The sequence below is a fragment of the Rhyacophila brunnea genome, unplaced genomic scaffold (assembly GCF_057557595.1).
Source record: "Rhyacophila brunnea isolate RB1 unplaced genomic scaffold, BYU_Rbru_1.0 scaffold_22, whole genome shotgun sequence".
NCBI classification, from domain to species: domain Eukaryota; kingdom Metazoa; phylum Arthropoda; class Insecta; order Trichoptera; family Rhyacophilidae; genus Rhyacophila; species Rhyacophila brunnea.
This window is the reverse complement of record NW_028232882.1, coordinates 11650403-11678357: the sequence shown is the minus strand read 5'-3', so window position 1 is coordinate 11678357 and position 27955 is coordinate 11650403. Positions and strand designations below refer to the sequence as shown.

The 27955-nt window shown below is 34.7% G+C and overlaps 1 protein-coding gene across 3 annotated transcripts; it reads left to right on the top strand.

Annotated features, from left to right (window-relative positions):
- Nucleotides 1–15: 15 nt before the first annotated feature.
- LOC147070042 (neprilysin-4-like) lies at nucleotides 16–27955 on the top strand. Of its 3 annotated transcripts, none has more exons than XM_085949972.1 (15): nucleotides 16–262; nucleotides 2968–3308; nucleotides 5312–5565; nucleotides 8275–8539; nucleotides 13162–13307; nucleotides 15615–15783; nucleotides 17119–17858; nucleotides 18680–18830; nucleotides 19613–19799; nucleotides 20644–20762; nucleotides 21320–21712; nucleotides 23085–23324; nucleotides 23944–24061; nucleotides 26527–26670; nucleotides 27649–27955. In XM_085949972.1, exons 2-15 carry the CDS (start codon nucleotides 3244–3246, stop codon nucleotides 27823–27825), a joined length of 3168 nt encoding a protein of 1055 aa, XP_085806098.1. In that variant the 5' UTR covers nucleotides 16–262; nucleotides 2968–3243; the 3' UTR covers nucleotides 27826–27955. The 3 variants fall into 3 exon arrangements, with proteins under 3 accessions (XP_085806098.1, XP_085806099.1, XP_085806097.1); XM_085949973.1 differs by having other exon boundaries at nucleotides 71–262; nucleotides 3151–3308; XM_085949971.1 differs by having other exon boundaries at nucleotides 71–262; nucleotides 3147–3308.

Genomic DNA, 27955 nt, shown 5'->3' with positions numbered 1-27955 from the left:
CAATTGATCTAAATTGGCTGACTAGGTAACTCATTGTCGGTTCGCTAGAAAAGAATTTTAGACTAGCTTTGATAATGAATTGTCATCTGAAACGTTATACTAAACGGAACAGTGTACGTTTCCATAAAACCATAATCAATAATAATTTAAACAATCATTATAAAAAAAATTGTGACAGTGTGAATTAATGTAAAAGTGTTTAACTAAAAATAATTTAAATGTACGAGACGTGTGTCTAATGTTAGTTAAATAATATAAATACGTAGGTGACTAATAATTATTATCTAATTTAAATACAATATTAATATGACGTTTTAATAATTGTATTGTTATTATCACATTTTGCCGGGTATTAAAACAGCGTGGTTCTTTCGCTAATATCTACAGAATAATAAAATACGTGATTTAAATATTGTTTAAATTAATTTAAAATTGGTGTGAAATAGTGATACTTAGTTATATTATTGAACAGTTTAGGAAAAATAATAAACTATCTTTAATGATGGACTAGGCACCTAGAAATCAGTGACTTTTATTTTTTAAATAAGTATAACATTTCTTTATGCGCGAAATTCAAACATATTGTAACTTCTTCGTATGAAAAGATCCCTTATTTATCTCGTATATTACCACGTTTTTATTAGCTCGTATTGTTTTTTGCTTTTACAGGTTTTGTCCGGTACAGATTTATTCTTGTGTGTCCAGTACATTTTTTTTTTGTTTGTCCAAGATTTGTATTGGACGATTGAAGATTTTTAACTAACTTCCTGACTAGCTAGACATTTGAAACTTTTAGAATATATCCGAACACGACGACAATGCATTCTTTTAATACTTTTAGCCATCTTTAAGTATAATTGAATTCATGTTCAGTTAATTCTGTTTTGTATGTTTCGGAAAAAAATCGTTAAAAGTAAAACACTATTATTGGTTGCTAAGAGGGTCCTAGCAACTAAATTATTAATATATACGTACGTTACGATGGAAATCAATATCAATTGTCAAAATGATATTTCAATATTCTATATTTATTCAGTATTTCTATCAATTACAAAAAAGTATTTATTGATACATAGAATTGTCAAGTTTATATGATTCAACAGAAAATTTAAAAACGTGGTACATAAAAAGTTCTTTTTATCTTGTAATTATTATATCTATGGAAATTGTGTATAAAATGTTGTGTTATTTTGTTTACTTTCATGGCAACCGTATAACTGCTTTGGTATGACTTTTCATCTTTTAAACTCTAAATACATAAATAAATATAAATATTTTTGTGGAGTTATTGATATTGAGTCAATTGAAAATGGAGCCTCGTGTATAGGTCGAATGTTGTAACAGTTGTGTAGAATTTACGACCATTATTGAACTTTGAAGTCGATTTACCAAATTTGGTCTCCGATTCACTTCAATCCTCAATGAGTACATCATTTAAAGTTTTATGCCTCGTGTTATGCAAATTTCGCAAAAAAAGATACCCTGATTTTTGTGGTGAATATTTTTATTAAGTAGGTACATTAAGTTTAAAAAAATCTTATACTTATCAAAATTTTCATCCAGATCCCTGAAAAGTGCGATGTTTCCTTACAATACTACTTTCTACGAGCATCGGTTGTGAGACATTTTTGCTCACGTTATGACATAGATAGATAATATTTTTTTTAGAATTATCATGCCTGAGGCTTTACCTATATAAAAATAAATGAACTCTCCTCTCGTTGGAACTTGTGGAATGCACAATTAAATCATTATTTACGTGTGCATATTTAAATTCTCATCAAGTATTAATTAGTATTTAATATAATAATTTGAGTACAAATAATAATATTGAATATATATTTTAAAGTATGTACCTACAACCTATAATAATTCACCGACGTCTATTTATTTTTAAATTTCATTCGATTGTGTGGCGCCCAGTTGTCCCGGCGCCGAATCGTCCTAGACCCTTTGAGGGTTAGGCATAAAGTCCACCAAAAAAGCGTTCGGTGCGCTCACTACTGAGTAGGCCCCCTCCCACCCGCGCATTACCCTTCACCTATGTAATAAGGGGCTCAAGGAGCACAAAATAATTATTATTATCAGCGTCTCTCATAACAAAGCAATAAAAATATTATTAAATTTCTCGGGGCTTGTAATTAATATCGGACACGCAATAACTAAACAAAGAGTTCGCTGTTCTTAAATAATGGCTTCTCGCTCGTCTATCGACGACGCTTCGAGGAGCGTGATTTTGCTTGCCATGTTCAATGAATGGACTACGTTGTATTTTCGTTAATTCGTCCGGCTGAAAAGCCACACAACGGTGACTCATGGGGCAGGCGGGCACAAAGCGTCGTCAAATCCAGTGTGCGCTGGCGTATTTGATTACGTTGTATTTTCGATGATTTACACGCCACTTGTGAAATTTTGCGCGAGAGCCCCCACTCGCATTCATAATTCAAATCAGCAATATGCCGTCTTACGCCTTTATTACTTATCGACGATGATAATTATTTGCCCCATTTTCTAGGCTTCGGTCTTGTAAGCACATTAATTCCCATTTCCAAGTGTAATTTGGCTTAGTATTTGTATGGATGAGTTTATATAATATGAATCGTATAGTATCAAAAGTAGATCTGTGCATTATTCATCATTTCGAGAAAATGGCGAAAAACGTTTTGTTGGGTTTTTAGTGTGATAATAGCATGAAATATGTTTCTACATTTAGAAATTAGAAATTCAATTCAAATTCAACAGTTCTACTTTTGTTTCCAAAGTATTGAACAGTTCTAATTATGATTCCAAACCCTATTTTCCATCACAATTTTATACAACACTGATATGATTTTCATTCGAATATTATATTGCTAGTCGTTACATTATAGTCAGAAGAATAATTTGGCATACTTAGTTAAATTTCGATATATTTGCGACAGTTCTACTTCTGAGACTATACGACTCAATTTAACCTTGCTTTTTTAGTGGGTGTAGATGTGATCTTGCATACTGGGTCAGCAGTTTTATAAATTTTATGTGGAGAGCTTTTCCAACACCCCGTCGCATACTGTTAAATTAATGTATTGTTACCTGTATGGAGAATCCAACATAAATAGTTAAACTACACTATTAATTATTATTATAATATTTATTATCGTGCCCAGAAAGTGAATTTTAGTGTCCATAAGCGCAGAATAACATTTTATTGTACAATGAACTCAAAGTTATTATAAAACTATTATACCGCGCGGTGGCTCCGCCATGGAAGAACTTTCATCAGATATCAAAGATGACCATGAGAAGAATAAAGAGATTAGAAGAAAACGGTAAGAATGGTAATTAAGTATTACGAGTACCTAGGTACTTGTTGCGCATCACTATTCTATACACAAGACTGCTTTCAGCCTTTACGGCGACTAAACAGGGTTGGAAAGTATCGAATTATTAACACTTATTGCAACAATTACAATAAGTCAGCCGTCTGAACTGTCAAAACTGTCTATCTCATTCTAGAATTTATCACAGCCAAGAGAGGTGCTATTAAAACATAGCACGTATTGTAACAATTACAACTAACTTATTGTAATTGTTACAATAAGTGCTAATACTTGGATACTTTCCTACCCTAGAAAGCGGCCGAAAGCAGTCTTGTGTATTGAGGATTGTAGCTCCATTTAAATCACTGATGGACAACCCTTATAATGTTTATATCAGTGATGAAAATTTCATAATTTTTTATTTGTCCCCGGGCCGTGAAGGAAGTAGGTACTCTCCCGAGTTTATAGTCAGCGTCTGCCAAACATTTTATCTGACGACAGATAAAGAACGTTGTCAAAATGCGGTTATGTCTAAATTAGATAAACGAACTCGCATTCCTTCATTAACTACCTGCATATCTGTAATCGTACCTTTCAGCAGGGTTCGAAATGGACCGGAGCGCCGTCCCGGTTCATAAAATTCCCAAAATTATCGCTCCGTCTTGTGGAAAAATTAACATGACCGTCTGAAGTAGATAAACCATATAGCCAAGAAACTAACACACTTATTTTTATAAAACTATCAAAAATGTCAGGTGTGTACCGTCGTATCGTCCGAAAGGATTGATGACCCATTCGTACATTTGATAATTATTAATTGATGGAGCATTAATATGTAAAAAAAAAAAATATGTAGATATTCTAGACTTCTGACATTTTTTAAATTCGATAGAGGAAGAACTTTTCTGGTCTACAGTTCTAATTTGTCGGGGGAAGATTTCAAATGCCTGTAATTATTGTAATATTTTCCTTCTTTCGCGGCACACAGTTTGGCAGGCACTAGTCTAAAGCTAGAGTCTAGACGTGATGCTACTATTTTTAATTAAATATCTGCATTACGCACACATTTAGGAGATACATATAACTCAGAGATTGCGATTGAAATTTTGTATAATTTAATAAATATTATGTTAAAATAACGTCGGCTTTATAATATCATTGATTTGATTAGGTTTTTATCGTAGGCTGAAAAAAGTTAAGTAATATGGATTTACGAGTTTACAAATTTGATTGACGACTGTTTCATGGTATATATATACACAATATATATATATATATATATATATATGGAATAGGACAACGGGGCGCCAGGACAACTGGACGCCGCACTGTCGAAAGAAATAAATATACTTTCGTTATGATATTATACAGAAAGTAGACGAGGAATTTTAATCAGTTTCTATATACTACTTATTTATTTTGCTCTTGACATAATGTTTTTTATTGCGGATTGACAATTATCATGCCTGGACTTAAACATAATAATATGCACAATTAAATCATTATTTACTTTTGCATATTTAAGTTCTCACTAAGTAGGTATTGCATAATAATATGATATTTTAAATATAAATAATAATATTAACTACCTACTTACTTATATTTATTTTCAAAGTACCTTTTATTCACGAACGTCTATTTATTTTCGAATTTCATTCGATTTCATGGCGCCCAGTAGTCCCGGCGCCGAATCGTCCTAGACCCAGTACATACCGGTCAAAATTTACAAGATTCTCAAGATGGGGAGCTGATATAATCCAAGTGTTTATGATGATGGGGCTAATGAGCTTGGGATTGGGGAAATTTTTAAACCAACAAAATATAAACTCATTATAAAATATAACATGGGAGAATAAGACTGAAATCAATAATTTTCAATGACATTGTTTTTATACGAATGGGGAAGGGGGATCAAAAATGTCTAAAATCATGTTATAGGTGTGAATAGGTGTATTATATAGACCCACTTTTGCGAGAACAATGTAGGTATTTTTAATTCGTGTTATCAACAGGATAAAATTCCTAACAATATTCTTCGCGCTGATCCTCCTGGGGTCGTTGGCCTGCGCGATCGTCAGTCTCCCGCGCCAAGAAGACCCGACTCCTTCGGCTCGTCGGATCCCAGCGAGGTACACGCAGCCTGAGATCCTGGCCCCGGAAGATAGAGAAGTACTTAGTGATGTGAGGACTTCCTTCGTACCCACTGGCGCGATTGCTCTGCCTCCAAAGGATGATCTTCAAGAGATTGTGGAACGACACCGAGAAGGTAATAAATTAAAAGCATCTCGACCACCAGGATTTTTCCTCCTTAATTAGTTTCTGACGAAGAACCACCCGTATTTTTATTATGTTGGTACACACAAATATAGGTATACAGGTACATCTGAATGCGGCTAAGACCAAATCCATGTGCAGTGCTGCATGCATCGACGCCGACACTCCTCTGCGGGTTTCCGGTCTGCCCATCGAGCTGGTGTCCAAGTTCAAATACTTGGGTGCCTCGGTTGCGGATGATGGTGGTATTTCTAGTGAGCTTGGAATCCGCATGGGTGTGGCGGGCTCTGCGTTCAACCAACCTGGAGTCGCATGGAGGTCAAGGCTGTATTCTGTGAGGTCCAAATGTCGTTTGTTTAACGCGTGCGTGCTACCTGTGCTCCTGTATGGCTGTGAGACATGGCATCTTACTACGCTTCAAGAGTCTCGGCTTTTGAGCTTTGAGAATCGATGTCTCCGCCGAATCTTAGGGGTACATTGGTACGACCGCGTTACAAACACCCGAGTTCATGAGCAGACACAACAGCCTTCGGTGATTGAAGTTATCATGAAGAGACGCTTTACGTGGCTGGGACACGTATTCCGGATGCCGCCAAAGAGTGCGACACTTCGAACCCTTGTGGCACAGTATCAAGGGTTCCGTCGCTGTGGCCGGCCCTCCGTCATCCTAAAGCGGTGCTACTTGAGCGACCTACGTGCTGCAGGTCTGACATGGCGGGAGGCGCAAGAGTTGGCGATGGACCGAGGGAAGTGGCGCCAACTTGTGCTTGCCCTGTGCCCCAATGTTGGGACGTGACAGGGTGGAAGAAGACACACAAATAATTAATGTTATGTTTTCAAAGAATTGTATTACTGCCTGTCAGAAGTTTGTTAGAAATAATATTGTGGTCAGTGATTCGATGCAAGGGGGGTTCTAGTTGACTATTACGCTCAAAAGAAAAAATAACGCTATACATTTCCCCATTATTACGAACTCACTAATACCTATATATCTACCTAAATATATTATATATCACTCCACGATAGCCGAGCGGCATACGCGTCGGATTATAATGTCGTAGGTCCCAGGTTCGAATCCTGGGTCTGCCAAATACACATATTGTTTCCAATGTGTGTTTGTAGAACTTAGAGTATGGACCTTAATTGGTTGAGCAACTCGTTATCATCCATTTTCTCCTACAGTATGTTACGTCCATAATAATAATATGATCTCCTTAGGATCGGACATGGTAAAATATGTACCTATTAGATAATGTATAGGTAGGTATTATGTAAATTGTTGATTTTTTCTACAGTAAAGTTATTAAAATTAACAATTTCTGCGTGAAACATAATATTTTTTATTACAAGATATTCTTAACTAGGTAGGTAGAGGAAGGACATATTCTTTTGGTATTGGCGAAATCAGTTTGGAATGGTGTTAGTGTCATTCGAAAGTAACGATTTTTTTTTGACCATGTCCGATCCTAATAGGATCATATGTTTTTTACAAAAAATGGATGTCAGCCACTTGCTCAACCTATTAGGTCCATACACTAACTCAAACAAATTGAAAAACAATACGTGTACTTGCCAGACCCAGAATTCGAACCTGGGACCCACGGCGTTATAGCCCAACGCTTAAGCAGCGCGGCCACCGTGGGTGTTGCCTGCATTGCCACAAAAATCTGATACCATTCTACATAATATGTACCGATAATAATTGATATTGTTTGTTTAATGTTGAGGGGGGAAGCCGAGGAGCGTTTCCCCACGTGCTCCGCTCTACTACACTACACAACTGGTTAAAACCAATTACTTTAGATACACAATTTAATCGATAAGTAGAGTTCTTGTATAACATATGATCTATTATCAGGGAACTCAGAAATAACTAACGGGTAAGGAGAAGCAGGCAACCGATCTAGAGTAAGGAAGAATACGGGATAAATTTTAACACGTGTCAAGAATACGTCATACGTCGAATGTTGCAACTGCGCTCGGTTTATGCATTGACGTTCATTTAATATTGCACGTCTATAATGCGTGGTTCATTTTCGTGGGACACTCACACTTTCAAAACCTTGCGTCAAAATTTACTGTATTGGTATATAGTAATAGGAATTATATTCATTGTCTGTTCTGTGTTTATTATTATCTACATCTTACTTCGTAGACTTATTTTTTCTCCTATCTAGCTGAATAGAATTACTAATTATACAAACATATTATTTTTTCAGAATATTTAGGAAACTGATTAAAATCAAAATACCTATTCACAATTCGGTCGACTTGTTGTACCCATGATCTGAGTCCAAACACAATTAAATTTGTCATGGGATTCGATACTCGCTTCCCACGGATTTAGAGGTGGGCGTTCAGCCATTACTCGATTACACACATACAGGGCCGGGCCGCCTTATCCATAAGGCACATTGTGCACCGTGCCTTTTAGGGAATATAATATCTCACATGAAAAAAATACAGAATCAAAGAAAAAAAACTAAAATATTTATTTATATACTTACCTACTTAACTGACGAAAACAATAACACAATATATATATTATCTAAAGTCGTCGGGATTCTCAAGAGTTCTGACTGGTACAAATTCCTGACAAGAGATGAGACACCAACTCATTCTTAGTGGCAGAGTACACTGCAAGGAGTCGTGCGATATTCTCATTGCTATATTATTCATTCGTCGATTGTTTATTTTTTAGCACTCCCGGTAGAAAGAAATGAAATGAGAAACTCAATGAGGTATAGCCGAAATTCAAATGCCAACGAAAGAATCAGCGATGGTAAAACCCGAACGCGGGACGATGACATAAGAGAAATAAGAAGACACGAGAGTTTCGTGAGTGTTGGAGCCGACGAGAAGGGCTTGAGAAGTAGAAGAGATACTCCAAACAACCTGACTGCCAGTTCTTTGGTATGGCAAATTAGCCCTAAAAGTACCATCAACTTTACCTTGGAGACAGAGCCGTAAGTGCTTTTCACAAAATGTTACCATTAAATTAATGTAGTAGGTACAAATATGCTAAATAAAACCCTTACTCTAAAATAAACTGAAACTTGCTTCAGTGATTTTGATAGGTAGATACATATGCCACAGAAAACACCATCTGTGAGAATAAGGGTTTCAAAAATTATCATCAGATCCGGTTCGTAAAATGTTATATTTGTAGCACTGGCTTATAGCGCGCGCCCATTAGAACGTCAGGCCGTTGCGTCTTGACCCGCTATACCCCGTATATACCGCACACGCCGACATTCCAACGAGACCATACAACGCTAAAAGTATACCATAAACTTGCATAATTATACTCTTGCATTGTTAGTATTTTAGCAGATTTTTACCATCCGCGGCGAATACAAAAATACAATGACATTTTGTATTAAAACATTTCAAATGTTCGTAAACAGATTTCATACGATTTTCAAACCGTTTATAAACAATATTTATTTATTGGCGGACACGCGTGTATCTTGGTCCGGAAGAAGCTTACAACAGAGAATATTGAATAGGTATTTACGATTTAATTAAAGGTTTGAAACCGCTGGCCGACTGGACGGTATGAGTGCCCCTTTTCAGGTGGATAGCAAATATGCAAAAATTGTTGTTGGACGCTTCACTATGTTTGAATTTTGCACTCTCATTCTCGATTGTTGCCAAAATAACAGTCATTGGCGTGCATAGAATTGGGCAATAACCACATTTTCTTAAACAATTACTACCCCTCCATTTACGACATTTTGCACTTGCGATCGAAAAAAAAATACTGTCATATTAATATTTGCATATTTATTTAAAAAAAAATCGTTTTAATAATATGTCTTTTGAAGCTCCGAATAATATTTAGTTATTAGGACCCCTCGAGTGTAAATCCAGTACAAATTAAATAGAAAGAAGAGCTTTATAATGGTATTACTACCTGTGATGAATACACCATAAATCATTTTATTTTTATTTAGGCATTTCAAAATTGTTATTTGAATAAAATGAAATGTCTCATGGATTTTAATTAAATTACGTTTTATTTAATGCATTCTTTATTAAACATACTTACATAGGTCGGTACCTAATTTAAAAAAAATGTGTGTTCAAATTTCGTTCGATACTAACATTTTTTACGCCCGATCACCGCCATCTTTAGATTAATAAAGCCAGAGCATGACTTTTTACACAAGCAACGAGTGGTCCACTGCCATATACTATTTATTGATAACGTAGATACTTGCAAGCAAAGTTTGGTACCTATTCTATGACTGAAGAGTATTAATAAGTTATTAGTTATTGTCGTTTAGAATCGACTGTCACATTGACAAACGTCCTAGTGTATTATTACACACAGAAGAAGTTTATTTACTTCGATCGTCACTTCCAATTATTAATAACACATAACCAATAAATCAGATGAAATCCAAGGTCTTTAAGATACGTTAAAATAATCTGAAAGAAATCTGAAACTAAGAATACTCCGACAAGTGAATACGACATACGCGTCAGTATGAGCACTCTATAGACAATGACAGGTCATCCATAGACAACGGGAGGGGTGAAAAGTAGGACCAGTCGTGTAATGTATCGGCTTCCTTCTTCAGTGGGCAATGGCCCGATCCATGACAAAAAACCGTCATTTTCAGGGCTCGAAATGGACCGGAGCGCCGTTCCTGTTCGTGAAATCGGTAAAATTACCGCTCCGTATCGTGAAAAAAATTATTTTACCGTCTGAGCTACATAGGCCATAATATAATAGAAAATCTAACGCACTTATTTTTATGAAATACACATAAAATTTGTGTGGATATATCTTCAGAAAACTGTCGAGCGCTCCGGTTCGTAAACTTTTCCATTTCGAGCACTGGTCATTTTACTCGACAAACGAAATAAAAATCAAAAGTTGCGTATTCGATTAGCAAGCGCGCACGCTGCCGATTATGCTATTCCGGCCATCGGGTGAGCGTACATTTTTTCTATAGGTATTATATTATGATTTTACTTCAAATTTAATTATAAATCACATTAATAATATCATAAATTATATAGATCAATCAATCAATCATCAGAGACTAAACTATTATTGCAGATGCAAACCAATAAGTTATCGGTTTTAGTTTGTGTTAGTATTAACAGATGGCAATATAAAATTGTTATTAAGTATATTTGTTTGTAAATTACAGGTAATATTGTACCAGAATAGTTAGACTAAAAATACCATTTAAAAAAACACTTAAACATACTTATTATGCTAAAGCTGGGACTAATACTCTATATGTCCGATAATGGAGAGAAAAATTACAGGTTTCACTTCTATCGTGTGTGTTCGTCGCATAAGTTCATTTTTATCTTTATAGAATATACTTAATATTATAATAGGTATCTATATCTCTGAGGTTTTTCCTAATTATTTATACTTACTTAAAGGGGGACATGCTCAGCGAAGGTCAAAAAGGAGCTTTGATTGCATTTTAAAAGCATGATCCTGGACATTCCTTAAACGTTGTAGATAATCTATTTATATAATTTTGAAGCCTTTTTATCCTTTATATTTATTTTAAACATTTGATGACTGCATAAAGTATTTTTATTACATAAAATAGTATTCTTTTAAACCTCTCGCTCTAATGTTTTAGAATATAGTCATATTTCAATACATACATGTGCAGTGGTGTTAAGATTTTTTACGTTTATTAATTTTTAAATGCATTTATTAAACCATTAGTATAATTTATGTCGACATTATTATAGTGAAATATTTACGATAAAAAATTATATTGATAATCTCTGTGATCCCCAATTTGACAAGAATTAGGCATTTTATTATTCAAAAAATGGGCAAGATTAACACATTTGAAGATAATTCTAAAGATACTAATTATAAGCTATGTCTTTGACCATTTAAGTGTGATTAACATCCAACGAATAATGATTGCTTTATAATAATTATTGACCTAAGAATAAGGTAGTGTTTTTTTGAAATACGCCATTTCTATTGGCATTCCCCAGTGGTTAAGCTACAACATACGGCTGTAGCCATAAATTGACAAACTAAAACTGAAGTAGGGAGTAATATCATGTTAACGCGCGTGTTTGAACATGTACAGTTTAAAAAAAAAAAATTCGGTCAGGTACCACTGCACATGTATGTACTGAAATATTACTATATTCTAAAACATTATTATTATTCTAAATTCAAAAATTAATAGAATTCATGAACATGGGAGAGTAGCTATGTTTATTCATAGTATGTTAGTCTATGATCATCTTGATGAAATAAAATTCCTATTATAAGAATAACAATAGTCCCTATTCCCCTCCATTGACTGGCACTGCATCGATGGGAGCATTTTGAAGGTCCTTTTCATTGAATTAGATGATTATTTGTGGCCGTACATAAGTAGCGAGCAAATTGACCTATTTGTGACAATAAGCATGCCGTGGATGGAAAACATGACCCACAATCCGGTCTAGTCCATGTCAATAAAATAGATAACTTCATTCATTGATGGTCATATGGCATGTATTTATTAATAGGTCATACAAAGCTCTTAAATGCTACATCAATCTATTTAGACCTTTAAACTCACACCTACTATCTCAAAGAACTAAAGGCACACTTTATATGACACTTTTTAACCCAGTTCCTCAACTACTCCTTGGAAACCTGGACATTAACGTCTTTTATTATTTTTGGTCAGAATGACCATGCTCAAAATAAAAGGATGTGTCCATTGGATACCTACCGCACACATAATAGGCGGAGAAAATTCATATGTAGAATCGATTCTGTAAGCCAATATAGTGTTTATAATAGCTTGTTCTCAATCGAGATGGATCCGTCATAGGCTTCAAGTACATATTGAGTACAATCGTAGTTGGATTCGGATAGTCGCTGTAAATATCATCTTCATAGATGGGGACAGTTTCTTTATTTATTTTGTCAGTACTAATTTAAGAATCTCTAACTTGCTTTTGTGACAAATTACAAGATGCCGATCACATCCTCTGGAAGTGTCACCATATGTCTGAAAAAAGGGTAGAACTTCTCGAGTTGATCCGCTTTTCAATTAGACTGGTTGGCCATTGCAACTTGGTGTCAATGTCACCTTAATAGATTAGACCAAAATAGGAATCACTTACACTTATAGTGCCTGTACCCATGCATGGATTTACTGCCAGCAATAGCGTGTATTTTAAACTATCGTGACAATAACTGTTTACACGTAAAAGTGCTGACTGTCTCTCCAATCTCATTCTTCAAGAGTAGGCGAGACAGGATCTTGTCATTTTATGGTACTATTTGACAGGTCATAAAAATCGGTTAACCCCAAAAGGGGTCTTTGCGGTGTAGTTCGAAGGGAATTCAGAAGCTTCCGAACTTTCTTGATTCATGCATGCAATCTTGTAACTGCAGGATAATACATGTTTACACGTACATTTTCTTGTTATGGCCGCGATAATACGTACCTACTGCTAGCAGTAAATCCATGCATGTATAAACGGGGTATTATGTACATGCCAACAAATCATGATGTAAAAGGCTTAAACAATTATTTTTAGTGTTCCCTTTAATTGAATAAATAAATTTGAATTTTAATTACAGGATTACTTGGCAAGAAAAAACCATGAACCAAAATGCAGGCGACAAAGGCCCTATCGATGATGTGGTGGATACTTTCAAGAGTCGCTCCGAACAAGACGACGCAATCATCGCTGTAAAAATCAATGATGATACACAATCGTTTATAGGTAAATTAAAACAAATTGGATGTAACCAAATTCATTAAGTCAGAGTGTAAATGACCAATTTGGGCAAAGAAAATTTTATTTACTGTAATTTATAAGAAAACTAGCCCATTTAAATTTCTTAACATTATGAGACCTTTCCTGGCGTCTTTACTATACGAATAATTACATTTTTGCAAATATATTTTAAGACTTTTAGGGGCTAACCCAGTATTTTTGTTCAAATAATTCTTTTATGATCGGATTTTCGACTAAATAAGAATTCAATATTATGTGCATTTTTCAATTTGCCGTCGTTAATAAATGGTGTCTTCCGGCGGTACGCAGCATAGATACTTCATATATTTCATTATGTAATTAACACCATGTCTTTTTACCAAGAATTGATACCAAGTTAACACCATTAAGGCTATACTTCAGCTGGGGCACGGTCTAAAACGATTGTGACTACGCGAAGCGTAGATTGTGCAAATGACGCGTGCAGAACAAAACATAATTTGTCATAAAAAGTCAACATGCATCCATTTAATGTTATGTTTATTGTTCTATTACTAATAATAATAATATATTCATTGACATGTTTTCTTTTTCAAGTAAATGGGTAACGTTTTTTAGACATCTTTATACGATTTAAGAATTAATTCTCCCGTCGCCATCACAAAACAAATAGACGTGTTCACAGCTCGACTTTCGCTCTCCGATTACCAGCCAGTCTAAAATTTTGTCGCACCTATAATTGAAAATTATTTGCCGTTCCACTGAAGTACCGTCTTAAATGAATTTAATATGTTTTTAGAAATATTTTCATAAATTTTGCTGCCCCTGAATTATGTTGTCCATGTATAGATCCACTAGTATAAGTTGTCTGCTGAGTGAGGGCGCTTCATGCTAACATTTTTGACACATCATTAAGTTTAATACTTTTTATACTGAGATGAGCTTAGTTCTAAATTCAAACACCTACACCAATACCAACACGCTTTATGATGGTAAATCTATACCAGCGGTGAATCTGGATACCTGGCGATTATTTCAAGCCTTCCCATTTAAAGAATTCTCTATTAAAATATTAAAATAATAACTTTATTATATTATATTCTGTGAAAATTACTTTATTTGCTTACCACCAAAGGCATTACTCTGTAAATACATATTATGAATTAATTATAGTCTTACTTATTCAGCCGGATGTGTCCTATAGTATAAAGTATAAACCAACACAATAAAAGGTCTAGTTCAAGTTTTTACCAGAAATATTTGATGGTTAATATTAATCTTGTGACGCAGTTTTAACTTTGTAATTTTTCAACGCATTGTGGCCGGGCTGCTTTACGGTAGCAAATCATGGCACCTTACGAAGGTTCAGAGCAACCGTATACTGAATAGATGTTTGCGACGGATACTGGGTATGCGGTAGTATGACTTTAGGAGTAACGAGAAGATAAGAGAGCGAACCAAGCAGTTTCTCATCACACTGAGAGTGAAGAGATGACGTTGAGCCTGGCTCGGCCACATGCTGCGGATGCCAGAAGACAACTTCAACCTGGCTTGCCTGTTCTTCAAGCATACCGGATTTCAGTGTCCTGGAAGGCTGCTAAATACTATTTACTGTGTGTATGGCGGAACTACCGAATGCTGGCATGACATGGAATGATGTAAGAAGATTAGCGAGCAAAAGGGATTCTTGCACGCGCCGTGTGGTGTTCATATGCTCCAGCTGAAGGGCGTACATGGCCTAAGAAGATGTAATTTTTGTATATACCTCTACGTTATTTTATTTTATGCGGCAGATTCTGTCCTGGCAATGTATTGGATAATAAGCATGACTAATGAGGCAGTAGAATTTTTACCGCACGTTTGATTCAGTTCATTTGATTGAGTTCACTTTTCATTGGCTAAAATATCTATTTGTATCTATTTTTAATGAAATGTCTTCTATAAAAAAGTAAACATAATATTTTATGTTCAGTAAATTGAATCAGTAAAATAATGAAAATGAGACAAAATTCAAATTACTGAACCTAAATACGGCTGTTTTAAGACTTTTTTTTCAGTTACCTACCCTGACCTTACTATAGACACCCTTCGAGTATTGTGCACTCCAAGCAACCCGGCTCGACGCTCGTCTCTACTGTTTAGTACAAGGGTTATTTGATTGTTATTATCTTTCTCAAAATTGCTCCTGCAGGAAAAAGTACGTATCGTGCCACAGACGAAGATTATCAGTGTCTCTTTATATTGTATTAATCTTTTGACAAACATCAGTCCGATCTATATCGGTGACATGCAATATTTGATATAAATTTGTAGGGGCTCAGTCATTTTGGACAAGCAGTGGCGATGCGGAGAGCATCCGAAAAACGCAGGCCGATTTGATGATGCAGCACATGGATCAGACTGTCGACCCTTGCGATGACTTTTACCAATACGCCTGCGGCAATTGGGCCTTTCTCAATCCAATTCCAGCGGACAAAGCTGGGTAAAACTCTTTTTAACCCTTGATAACCAATTGATTTACATATTACTTTTCTAATTGATCACATTTAATGTGTACAATTACGATAAATAAACAGTGGCACCTGTGAATAAAAACTGTATCATTTTGTCAGTACATTTTGTTAATTGCAGAGAACTGCAAGTTTTTAAATAAAATTTCATTAGGAAATAAAATTATAAAGAATAATACAGTTGTATTATTCTTAATATAATTTTAAAAAGCTTAATATAATTTTTGTAACCTATTAAATTAAAATGCTACAATAGTTTATTTTATTACACTAATTACATTCTTCCAGAATTCTTTGTAAGTTGATAACTATATCAGCTACAGGTGACCCCCCTCCCCGTTGATGACGGAGAATATGTTTTGGACATGGTCGAAATGACCAATTTTTGCAATCAATGGGGGATTTGAAAGACAAAACAATTAATTAACAAAATGAATGTCATAGATAAGATAAAAGTAATACCTATAACTTTGCAATAAACTGAAAAAATAATATTCATTTTGTTCAGCCTTGCAAAAAATATTTACATTACGCTTATGTAAAATTTGTCGTTAACAGTCAATTCATCTGATTATATGAGCGTGATTCCACTCATTATGGCGATTCCTGGCATGTTACACATGTCAAAATAAGTGCGGGACAAAAAAATATTATTAACCACCCCCCATTCATTAACAGATATATTTGTTTCTCAGAAAATAATGAGTTATACATTGTTGGTTTTGTCCTATCATATTTGCTATAATCTCCCCTACTCCCATCATCACAAATTCTCCATATTATAACAAACCCCCTTTCCACCATTAAGTTATGACATCGTATATGGACAACGCCTTAGGGCTACGACACATGGTGCTGCAATTTGCAGCATATTGATGTGAACTGTCGAAGACCTTTATATATTCAAACTGAATACATTTCTTCTTTTCGACCATGTCCGATCCTAATAGGATCATATGGGCCTCCACAGAGTGGAAGTTTGTATTAACAGATTTTGTTTTTACGAGAAATGGATGTCAGCTACTTGCTCAATCTATTAGGTCCATACTCTGACTCATACACAAATTGAAAAACAATGTGTACCTATTTGCCAGACCCAGGATTCGGACCTGGGACCCACAATGTTATAGGCCAACGCTTAAGCCGCGCGGCCAAAATGGGGCCAATACATTTGTAATCAAGTAATTATTGTATTGACGCACCATACTCTGCTGCGTCAATTTATAGCGCCGTGTGTCTTCGCCCTTACGATCACATTTTATGATTGTATTATCATTTTTTTTCCTAAATGATCAGATATCTTTCAGATTTGACACATTTGAGATGCTGAGAGAAAATCTTGATGTTGTTTTAAAAGATTTGCTGTCATCGTCAAAACCGGATTGCGCAGATAATAAATTGGTCACACCGTCGAGCCAAAATTTGGACAATGAAAATAATGTCCTCCGTAATGGACAGGGAGACGAAGTCAAGATAACGAACAATAATTGTCAAGAAAATATCAAAACAAATACGTTTGAATCTTACGTGGAGACAGACAATCAAAATAGTCAAAAAATAACAGAAGATGAAATGATTCCAGATCACTCTAGAAAAAGAATAAAAAGATATAATGCAGATAATAAATTAAGAATGAAAGAAACGTTAAAACAACAAAAAGAAGGGGTAATCAAAAATAATAAGCGATTAATAAAGAAATATATTAAAAATAAAGTAAAACGTGAAGTCGATGAAACCGATGAGATTACGAAAGTAAATATTGAGAAGCCAAAGCTTGATGCAACGACAAAAGCTAGATATCTGTACGAGTCTTGCATGAATTATGAAATATTAGAGAAACGTGGACACAAGCCTTTGCTGGAGTTATTGGAGACTCTCGGCGGATGGCCTCTGCTGAAACCGGACTGGAACGAAACCAATTTCGATTGGCTCGAGCTAATGGCGCGGTTGAGGCTGTACAATAATGATATTCTTCTATCGGAATGGGTTGGACCAGATATCAAAAATTCTGATGAATTCGTTATCCAATTCGATCAGACAAGCTTGGGTAAATATAATATTTAATTATTTTGATCATTTTGACAGTGGCTTTAAGGCTATCCTAGGATTGTAGTTTATCTTCCCAGTCTTGGATCGATCAAATAGTCACCATATGCTGCCAGCAAGCGTCTTTGTCACACGTTGGTTTTCCCGTGTCATGCTAGCATCCTGTAGCTCCACCATTTACACACTGTAGATTGTGTCTTATTTTATCAGTTCATCATATGTCTCAATTTGACCGGGATTGTTCCGGTTTGATGGTGGTTTATAATTTTTAATCAACCATTTTTTTTACTCAACGAATAATTCAGAAGATTTAAGAATGTAACATTCTTCTTATAGTACATACATAATTTGAATAAACTTCTGAGAAAATATATAAACAATAGATATAAAATATAAAAACCGATTGCCAATTGTAACTCAATTTAGAAAGCGCTTTAGCGAAAGAGTATTGTAAGAGCCATTAGTTAAAATTTGTCGCAATTAGATAAGATGCCTATAGCATTGTAGTTGATGTGTGTAGGCGCAAATCCTGAGAGATGCAGGTTCGATTCCTGCTGGGTGTCGTGGGTTTTTCAGTGTTTTATGTTAATTCAATTTTAATTTGTTGTGTTTTTTCTATTCAATACTATAAATACCTACACATGAATCTTAAATATTTCAGTTTTTTCTTTATTTTGTCCCGGTTTGAAACAATGATAATATAGTAAGCCTACATATAATATAGTACAATATGCATGCAAAAAAAACAGCAAGATAATACAACAAAAATGTAGGCCTCTGTGTTTACTTGTGTTTACTAACGGTTGATTTGTATTTTCGAAGGGCTACCCACTCGTGATTATTTTCTCCAACCGGTGAATGAGGTTTATCTGGAGGCATACAAAAACTATCTGATAAAAATATCAACACTTCTCGGATCGACTTATGACAACTCCGTGAAGAATGCGGATGAATTAATCAGCTTTGAATCCAGGTAATTACATTCAGCAAGCTTCTTTTCTTCTCTTACTCTATTCACAACATAAGTTAGTGGGAATACGACCACCATGCGGCAGTTTCAGCATTTCACAATTTACAATTCGATAAATTACTTAGATACCATCCATTTTATAATTCCAAATTAGTGACATTCCATACTATCGATTTACACATCAAACCCATTTTTAAATTCGCATTGACATAGCGCAAAATTATACCTTTAGTGCAATTAAAGGCATCGGCAAGTTAATATTATAAACCCATTCTCAGAACGATCCAAAGAAAATTAATCTTAAAATATCAACAAGTGAACGTAGCCCCACAAATCATGTCAGATAGAGGTTATATTGTGTTGAAATTATTAGCTTCGTTCCTAGTACACACATTGGTAAATTTTTTAATTACTTTTTTTACATACCTGCACTATCTGTTAATATACAACTTTACTGTCACGAAAGAACATGGGTCAATATTATATTTGTTTGATTTATTATTATTTTATTTCACTTGAAGGTTTTAATTGTATGTAGCGCAGGTGCGGACATTAACTTTACTTTATTTATGATATTATTACAAAAATAACAATAGCTTTCACCCACGTAAGGATGTTCGAGAATGTTACAATTGGACACTATAAATTGTTTTTTTTTATGAATTAAACTTTCAGCTATAATAATAAAAGTATTAAAAAACTACGAATAGGTACCCAGTGCTTTTAAAGATATAATTTTCCATAAACAATGTTAATATACAATGTCTTCTCTTTGATGGATATAGATTGGCAAAAATAACATCGGGACCGGAAGAAAGGAAGAATGTATCAGAGCTCTACCAGCGTTTGACCATTGAAGAACTGAAGCAGTTGGTGCCTCAGATAGACTGGCAGCGATATCTGTCTATTGTTTTAAATAGAAAGGCAATGCTAAATGAAACTGTAGTCATTTTTGCTCTCAAATATGTCCAGGTATCTATCTTTAGTTTATTGTATATTACAATTGGCAACACTTAATTAAGCATTCAAGGACATATATCCAAGATGGTAAGCAGACCAAACAGAACATGACAAAATAGAAAATGACAAAACAGAACATGACAAAACAGAACAGCCAGGGGAAAAATGAAACATTAATTTTTGTGGAATCTATTTAGGTTAGGTTAGGTTTATCTAACCATTATTTCGTTGTACCTAGTCACCCAATCATTTTGAACATATTATATTGATTAAGATGAAATATCCTAAGCTTGCCGGCAACACCGAGTTAAGTCCCGTTTATTTGAGGCTTTCTAGCGATCAGGAATGCAGAAATTAGGTATACAATTTCATTTATTATGGCGTATTGAAAATCTGTGCTATTAAAAATCTATCAACATAATAGAGATAGGACAATTTCAATATTAAATTTATATTTTTCCTGAAAGGTCATAGTTATATTTATCGTTGTTCTGTTTTGTCATGGAACCCCATATTCCAAAATATGGATACACTACAGTGCTCACAAGAATCTCATAGCTCCATCAAAACTACAGTGTGACTCTATATTGTGGCTAGTACATTATAAAGGTATTATATGGTAACAGGACAAAATCCCCCCCGGATAATAACTCCCTGCTTAAAAACTTCCCGGAATCAACCCCCATGTAAAAACCCTCTCTTTCTTTTCTTCTCTTCCGTTATCTAAAAATAACCGTGAAAGTCTCAAACATTATAATATATAATGCATTTCCTATCTACACCCACGGGACGTTACTGATCGTTTCTGGAAGATTATGTATAATCACAGTAACGTATTATGATACTATATTTTTAGGACTTGGTAGTGTTACTAAAGCAAAGCAAACCAAAGACAATATCTAACTATTTACTATGGAGGTTTGTTAGACACCGAGTCAATAATCTTGATGATAGATTTCAAGAAGCTAAACAAAGGTAATGAAGTATTATTGATGTTAATTATTATAATGACATATGCTATCGTTAAAGAGTATAATAATTAATTATTCTATTTAAAAATATGAACAGTAGTATTCAGATTGAACGAACAGAGATGAACTGAAAAACTGTGCGAAATGACTGTCATTATTAATTACTTAAATATATTCAGGATTCGAACCTGTACTTTTGAACACAAGATATAAGTGTCCTATCTAATTGCGACAAAGTTGTTTACCTACTGGTTTTTACAATATTCTCCGAAGCGCTCTGTTTATATATTTCTCTGAAGTGTTTTCAAATTATATATGTTCAATAATGAATGTTACATTCTCAAATTTTGTAAATTATTCATTGAATAAAAGAAATTGTTTATTATATTATCATGAATATACATACAGAATATCAATTTTCAAATCAACCACACAAAAATGTTGAATCAGTAACTCAACTTCCTTTAATTATTAGTCAAAACTCTTTGTACTAAACACTTTAACAATAGCATAGCCAAAACGTACACCGTTTAAAATGATTAATGTAATTCCATTGTTTAGATTCTATTTCACTCTATTCGGAAGAGAACAGGCCCCGCCACGTTGGAAGAACTGCGTAACGCAAGTCAATTCAAACATGGGGATGGCATTGGGATCCATGTTTGTGCGGAGATATTTCGACGAGAACAGTAAAAACGACACCCTGATCATGACCAGAGAGATACAGGAGTCTTTCCGAGAGCTGTTGAACCTCACAGCGTGGATAGATGACGATACAAAGATACTGGCTGGAGAGAAAGTCGACGCAATGATGCTGCGGATTGGATATCCGGATTTCATACTGAATGAAGATGAACTCAACGAAAGATACAGAGAAGTTTCAATACATCCAGATACTTACTTCGAAAATACCCTGAATATTTTGAAACATCTTACAAAAATTGAACAAGCACGGTTTGATTATTTTTCATCATATTACTTTGAAATAAACTACTTTTCTGTTTCCTTTCTTTGACCATGTCTGCTCATTAGTTGGAGTATAGATACCACGCAGCACACTCCAAAAATCCCCATTGCTAACAAGTCTTCTTCTGTCTTCTGAGCATCCCGTGGCAGCACCTTATTAATCCTGTGGATTGTATTTAGGAGTCTTCTAGGATGCCGGATTACAGTTGGCGTGAAGAATAGACTAGCCAACGTTGCTTGCTTACTTTCAATCTGATGAGAGTCTACATGGTGTACTCTCTTATCTCCTCGTTACTCCTAAAGTTATATCGCAAGCTTCTGTTCTCGAAGCTCAGTATGGAGTTGCTCTGAATCTTCGTAAGGTGCCATAAGTTGCTACCGTAAAACAACACCGTCACAATGCAAGCGTTGGATAGGTGGCATTCGGTTTTAACTCAGTCCCAGAAAATCTGCATCTAGTTGAATGCTGCTCCAATCATTCCTATTCGGATAACGAGCTAATATATTAAAATATTTATTTATATATTTATATTTATTTATAAAAATATTTTTTGAAAACATGGGTACCGAGTTGGACTTGAACCTCCACCCATCAGATTCCAGCAAAAATGTGCTTAGCTAATCGAGCTATCTGCATTATATTAATCATGTTGGAATTGACAAGGTTGATTTACTTTAAACTGTTTGTAAAAAATGATGATTGTTTCATATTGAAAGAGAATGGTAATATGTTAATTAATATGAACAAAATATAACAATCGAAAATCTTCATACAATGCGAACAATTACATTCAAAGTTAAGCACTACCATCCGAACTCGCCATCTAGTGCCGCGGCCTGACTATAGACGGCTTTGGGTGGCACGATTGAATTTTATAATGATGTATGTATTTTTTTTTTTTTTTTTAGAATTATTAATAACCATATCCTTGCTTTTTCGTACAAGGTGGTTATTATAGATCTACCATCATAAATTGGCGTTTCAGCGAGGGCGCTAGTATGACATTGAGAATTTTACCATAACTAACAAAAAAATAGTAATTTATAATTTATTATTGGTAGTAGATTTCTGCACAAATATTATGCAATCCATAATTCGAGAAACATGTTGTAAAATTAAATGGCGTTTATAACAAATTTATCCTCGATAAACAATTTTAGTTTCAAATTCGACCGGCTGCCAACTTACGATGGTAGATCTTTAGTAATTTTGAACAATCACAAACACCCAGGCTTTGAGAAAAACACATAAATGTTTTTGTCATGACCGGGAATCGAACCCAGGAACTCTCGGGTGGAAGGCGAGCGCCTTACCCACTGCACCACGAGAGCCGCCATGATGTATGTATTGTATTTTCAGCCTCGGTCAACCGGTCAATAAGACAGTGTGGAACACGGCGCCGGCGGTTGTGAACGCATACTACAGCAGGAACAAAAACCAGATAATGTTTCCGGCGGGAATACTGCAACCGCCATTTTACCACAGATATTTTCCAAAGAGCTTGAACTATGGTGGGATAGGCGTTGTGATAGGCCACGAAATCACGCATGGATTCGACGATAAAGGGAGGCTATTTGACAAATATGGAAACCTGCATAGGTAATTAATATTATAATGCTTTATTAATTAATGCTTCTGTGTGAGATGGAAAACACTTTACATCTACAGAATTTTGACTAATGTATATATGACACAATATTTTTTTCAATATTATTATAGATTTTTAAAAATGCTTCTGAGTATTCTGTGTTTACAGACCATAACATTTTAATTTTACTGCGTGTACAGAATACTGCTCTTTTTTAACAGAGAGACCGGTATACAAGCACCGGTCTAAGCACTAAGCACCTAGCTTGTGTTATCAAGAAATAAAAGTTTTGAAAAACCTCAGAAACATACATGTTAGAAAAAATTCTAGAAAAAAAAATTGGACTGAGTGGGACTCGAACTTATGTCTTTTACTTTCCGGGTGAGTGCTTTGGTCTCTAAGCTTGGGTCCCACTTAGTCCAACTTTATTTCTAAATTTTTTTCTAATAAGTATATAGGTTTCTGAGGTTTTACAAAATTATGTTTTTCTATAATAAAGAATGAAATGTTCTTAAAACCTTGTGTATATTCAATATTGAAAGTTTATCGAGGTCCTGAACTGACTTTATAACTACTTAGTAGTCTCAATTATATTATTTTCTGTTGTATCAATATTATATATATTGACAGATGGTGGCATGACATGGCAATAGAGATGTTTCATAACAGAGCGCAGTGCCTCATAGACCAGTACGGGCATTACACGGTTTCCGAGGTGTCCATGGCTATTGACGGGTTGAACACTCAGGTACTTTTATTCATCTTAACACAATCCACTTCTCAATTCACAATTTTCTAGACGGCAGCGACTTGCTAAAAAATATGGAACACTGTGTGATGGCCACACGGCACAAATAAGTTTGCGCAGACATCATAAGACAGAAGTCGTCGTCATGAAAATACTGTTTTATCGGAATAGCAGTAATGTCAGAAAGTGAAGATTTGTTTTTGTCACACGCATTTTTCTATTGTTTATTGGTTAAAAGAAAGAAGAAAAAAAATGCTACAGATCCAAGTGGGTCAAGCAATGGCTAGTAAGAAGAAACATACACTCGGAGATAAATTTACTCAACGAATTAAGAGAAGATCCAGCTGACTGACGGAATTATTTAAGTGTGGATGAAAACGCATATGAGTTACTACATTATTTGGTCACGCCTCTAATTGAACGACAAAGCACCGTGATGTGTGAAACTATCTCCTTTTGAACGACTGACATGTACTTTGAGGTTTTCAGCTACTGGAAGAGCATATAAGGATTTGAGATTTTTGGCAGCAATTTCTCTTCAAGCCATTTCTAAGGTAACCTAACCTAAGCCTTAAAGACATTTCGACCCTAAGCAATAAAATCCGATCGGACAGGATGCCGCCGGGGACAGATTACGTTTATGACACTAGTTAAGTGTCTAATTGTTATTTTCGCCGACAATAAAAATACCTATTCTCTGATATAACGAGTACCGCTTATAACGAGCAAATTCAGCCGGTCCAACCTTCCTAGTAATAACCAAGTACAACTGTATATTCCTTATTTTGTTTAATAATAATTCGAATGGCATTTGTTTTGCTATTCATTTAATATCATTCTTTTATTCCACCTCTAGTAGAAATTCGATGTAATTGTCAATTGTATAAGATTAAACTCAATCTTATAAACATTTGTACTTAAATGTTCATTTACTACTATAAATGAATTTTACTGTAGAAAAATATTTATATTAATTCGTATTGACAACGTAAAAAAATCTGGTTCATTAACTGGACAGGATACCCTTTTATTGCCACTGTAAAAAAAACTACGGTAAACAAAATGTAAAAATCATAAACACTTTAAATCAAATCAAATATACATGTTAGAATTGTAAATATTTTATGGGGTGAATATTAATTGTAAATATTTTTACATAGGTAAGTAAATATATAATAAATTTAAATGCATTTTTATCAAGCTTATGATTTTTAATATGTGGCGACACACAATATTTTATTTTATATTTTATTGCCATCTGGTTGCGATCGAAGAAAGTTTTTAGTAACACATTTTTAGAAATTCATGGTAGATGCCTGTATATACCTTTAGATGGCGTTGAAGTCACATTTGATCGTAAATTGAGGCAAAGAATTCGCCTTAATTATTCCGGACACGTGCAGAACAATTTACAAGGTTTTACACAAAGAATACATGAAGATTAGTTTGTCTGAATTACGTTTGTTAGGTAAGTACTAAGACGTATTATTTACACCGTAACCTTCGACGGACTGAGAACAAGCGCGGCTTGTATCCCGTCCACACGTACTAGCTTTACCGCACAAACTGAGTTTGTCACAAACCAAAATTTCAAGCGTGTAGAATTTTATGTAGGAGCTACAGGTTTCCCGTCCATACACACGGGCTTCCCGATACAAACCGGTTTGCGCTGGTAAGCTTGTGGTAAAGCACGAGCGTCTAGCCTACATAATACATTCAATAAATAATAATAAAGAGCAGCCTTCTAGTGGCGAAGGTTTGAGGTAGGCTGTGTAAATTCGACATAAATAATATACACTATACTTTTTCAGACATCACCGATTTGTTTTCATTGAACTAAAAATGTAAATTTTATTGCAGATGGTGTACGATAGTTTTGCAAATTCAATTAAACCCTGCCTAAATCAAACCCTTTTTTCTTTTTATTTGACCATATCTGATTCTAATAGGATCATATGGGCCTCCACAGAGTGGAGGTTTGTATTAACAGATTTTTGTTTTTCCAAGAAATGGATGTTAGCCACTTGCTCAACTTATTAGGTCCAAAAACAATGTGTCTTTGCCAGACCTAGGATTCGAACCTGGGACCCGTGACATTATATTCTTCTTATATCTATAAAATATCTCGAAGTATGCCAATAATTAATCATACATAATTTTGGATATTTTATAGATAAAAGAATATTTTTTATCTATTATAGTTTGGTCTAGACAGGGTTTTACAAACCAACCAGCACCATCTTCATTTTGTAGTCTTAATTCAATGAAAACAAAAATATGTATGACTGACAAAGTTTAGTGTGCACTATTTATGGCGGATCTATTTTTGCTATAGGTATTGTATTTAACAATTTTTTGGGATTGCACATCTAAATATTCTAATTAATGATAGTTCATTGTATAGAAATCTTGTTATACCTAAATATCTATATTGCATATTTATAATATTTTTTTGTTTATTGCAGGGAGAAAACATAGCTGATAATGGAGGCATAAAGCAAGCTTTCCGAGCGTATCAAAGATGGCTACAGGACAATGATAATAAAGATGAATTACTGCCCGGATTAAACGCCACAAACACACAATTATTCTTCCTAAATTTTGCTCAGGTAATTAACTGGTCGTCAATATTACTATCTCATAATCTCAACCTGGATTAATCCATTGCTGGATGAAATCCTGTCTAGGTTGATTCAATTTTTATTGATCATGTGCGCTGTGTTGCCGTCTGCAGAACTCAAACTATTCTATCGATTCAATGAACTTCAGGTATACCTTTCAAGTTTTTTCTACGTCTAGGGCAGGGTTCTTAAACCTTTTAACACCCTCGGCCCGGTGAACATACTAGAAATATTTCGTGTACCGGTATAAGCCAGAAATAATAACCATTATAGAGAGAATTTTATTTATTAACTCTTATGTTTTATAATTACAACTTTTGGTTAGTGCCACATCTGCTGCTGCTTCTTTGTAAGCAAATTTGATATACGTGGTTGCAGCATTGTTTCTGAGAGACGAAGCGCTGCATTAACATCCATTCATTTTCACTGTTTGGTTTTTATTACTGACATAGATAAAAAAGTCTTTTCACATAAAAAGTCTAAAAAATTACCAATAATGTTATCTTTATAATTCAGATAACGGTATTCTTTATCAAGGGATATCCAAAATTGAGATAATGATTGCATTTTATGTCTGGACACCAGAGTGACATCAGAAGATAGCTCAATCAGCTTTTCTTTCTCACGAGGATCAAGTGCGCATGATTTAATATCTTCCAAAGAGGGATTATTAATCCAGAGGTAAGTTTTCAGCTAACGCTTTTAAATGTTGGCTTATGATGTTGAATATGACTTTCTGGTTAATATCAGCAGCATTCAAAACTTCTCCCAGCATTTCATCTACTGCGAATTCCCTGAATCGTGTAGCGATATAGTCGGTTGATAACATGGTGAAAGCTTTCGTGGACCGGTAATAAATTCTTGCGGACTGGCGCCGGTCTGCGGATCACCGGTTGAAGAACACTGGTCTAGGGTACCATGATAGATGACCAGACTCGTTTCATTTAGATAGGTATCTGTTTTCAGGTATGGTGCGGTGCAATGAGGCCTGAAGCCATGAAGAATAAACTAAAAACTGCGGTACACAGTCCGGGACAATTCAGAGTAATCGGAACGCTGTCAAATTCTGAAGACTTTGCCAAGGAGTACCAATGTCGTAGCGGAAGTCGGATGAATCCAGTCAAAAAGTGTAACGTGTGGTGACAAATAAAATGTTTGAAGATGTGTTTCACCTTCAATTATATCTATAAAATAAATTTAATGCAAACTGTGATGAATGTATTGTGAAGATTTCTGAATTTTTATTTTGTACATAAAAAGAAAATTTCGATTT

Bases quoted from the DNA above. Each gene is read 5' to 3' on its own strand.
- LOC147070042 (XM_085949972.1), top strand. From the start codon at position 3,244: ATGGAAGAACTTTCATCAGATATCAAAGATGACCATGAGAAGAATAAA. The intron at 17,859-18,679 runs GTAAATATAATA...GTATTTTCGAAG, and splicing joins ATTCGATCAGACAAGCTTGG to GGCTACCCACTCGTGATTAT. The intron at 23,325-23,943 runs GTAATTAATATT...ATATATTGACAG, and splicing joins AAATATGGAAACCTGCATAG to ATGGTGGCATGACATGGCAA.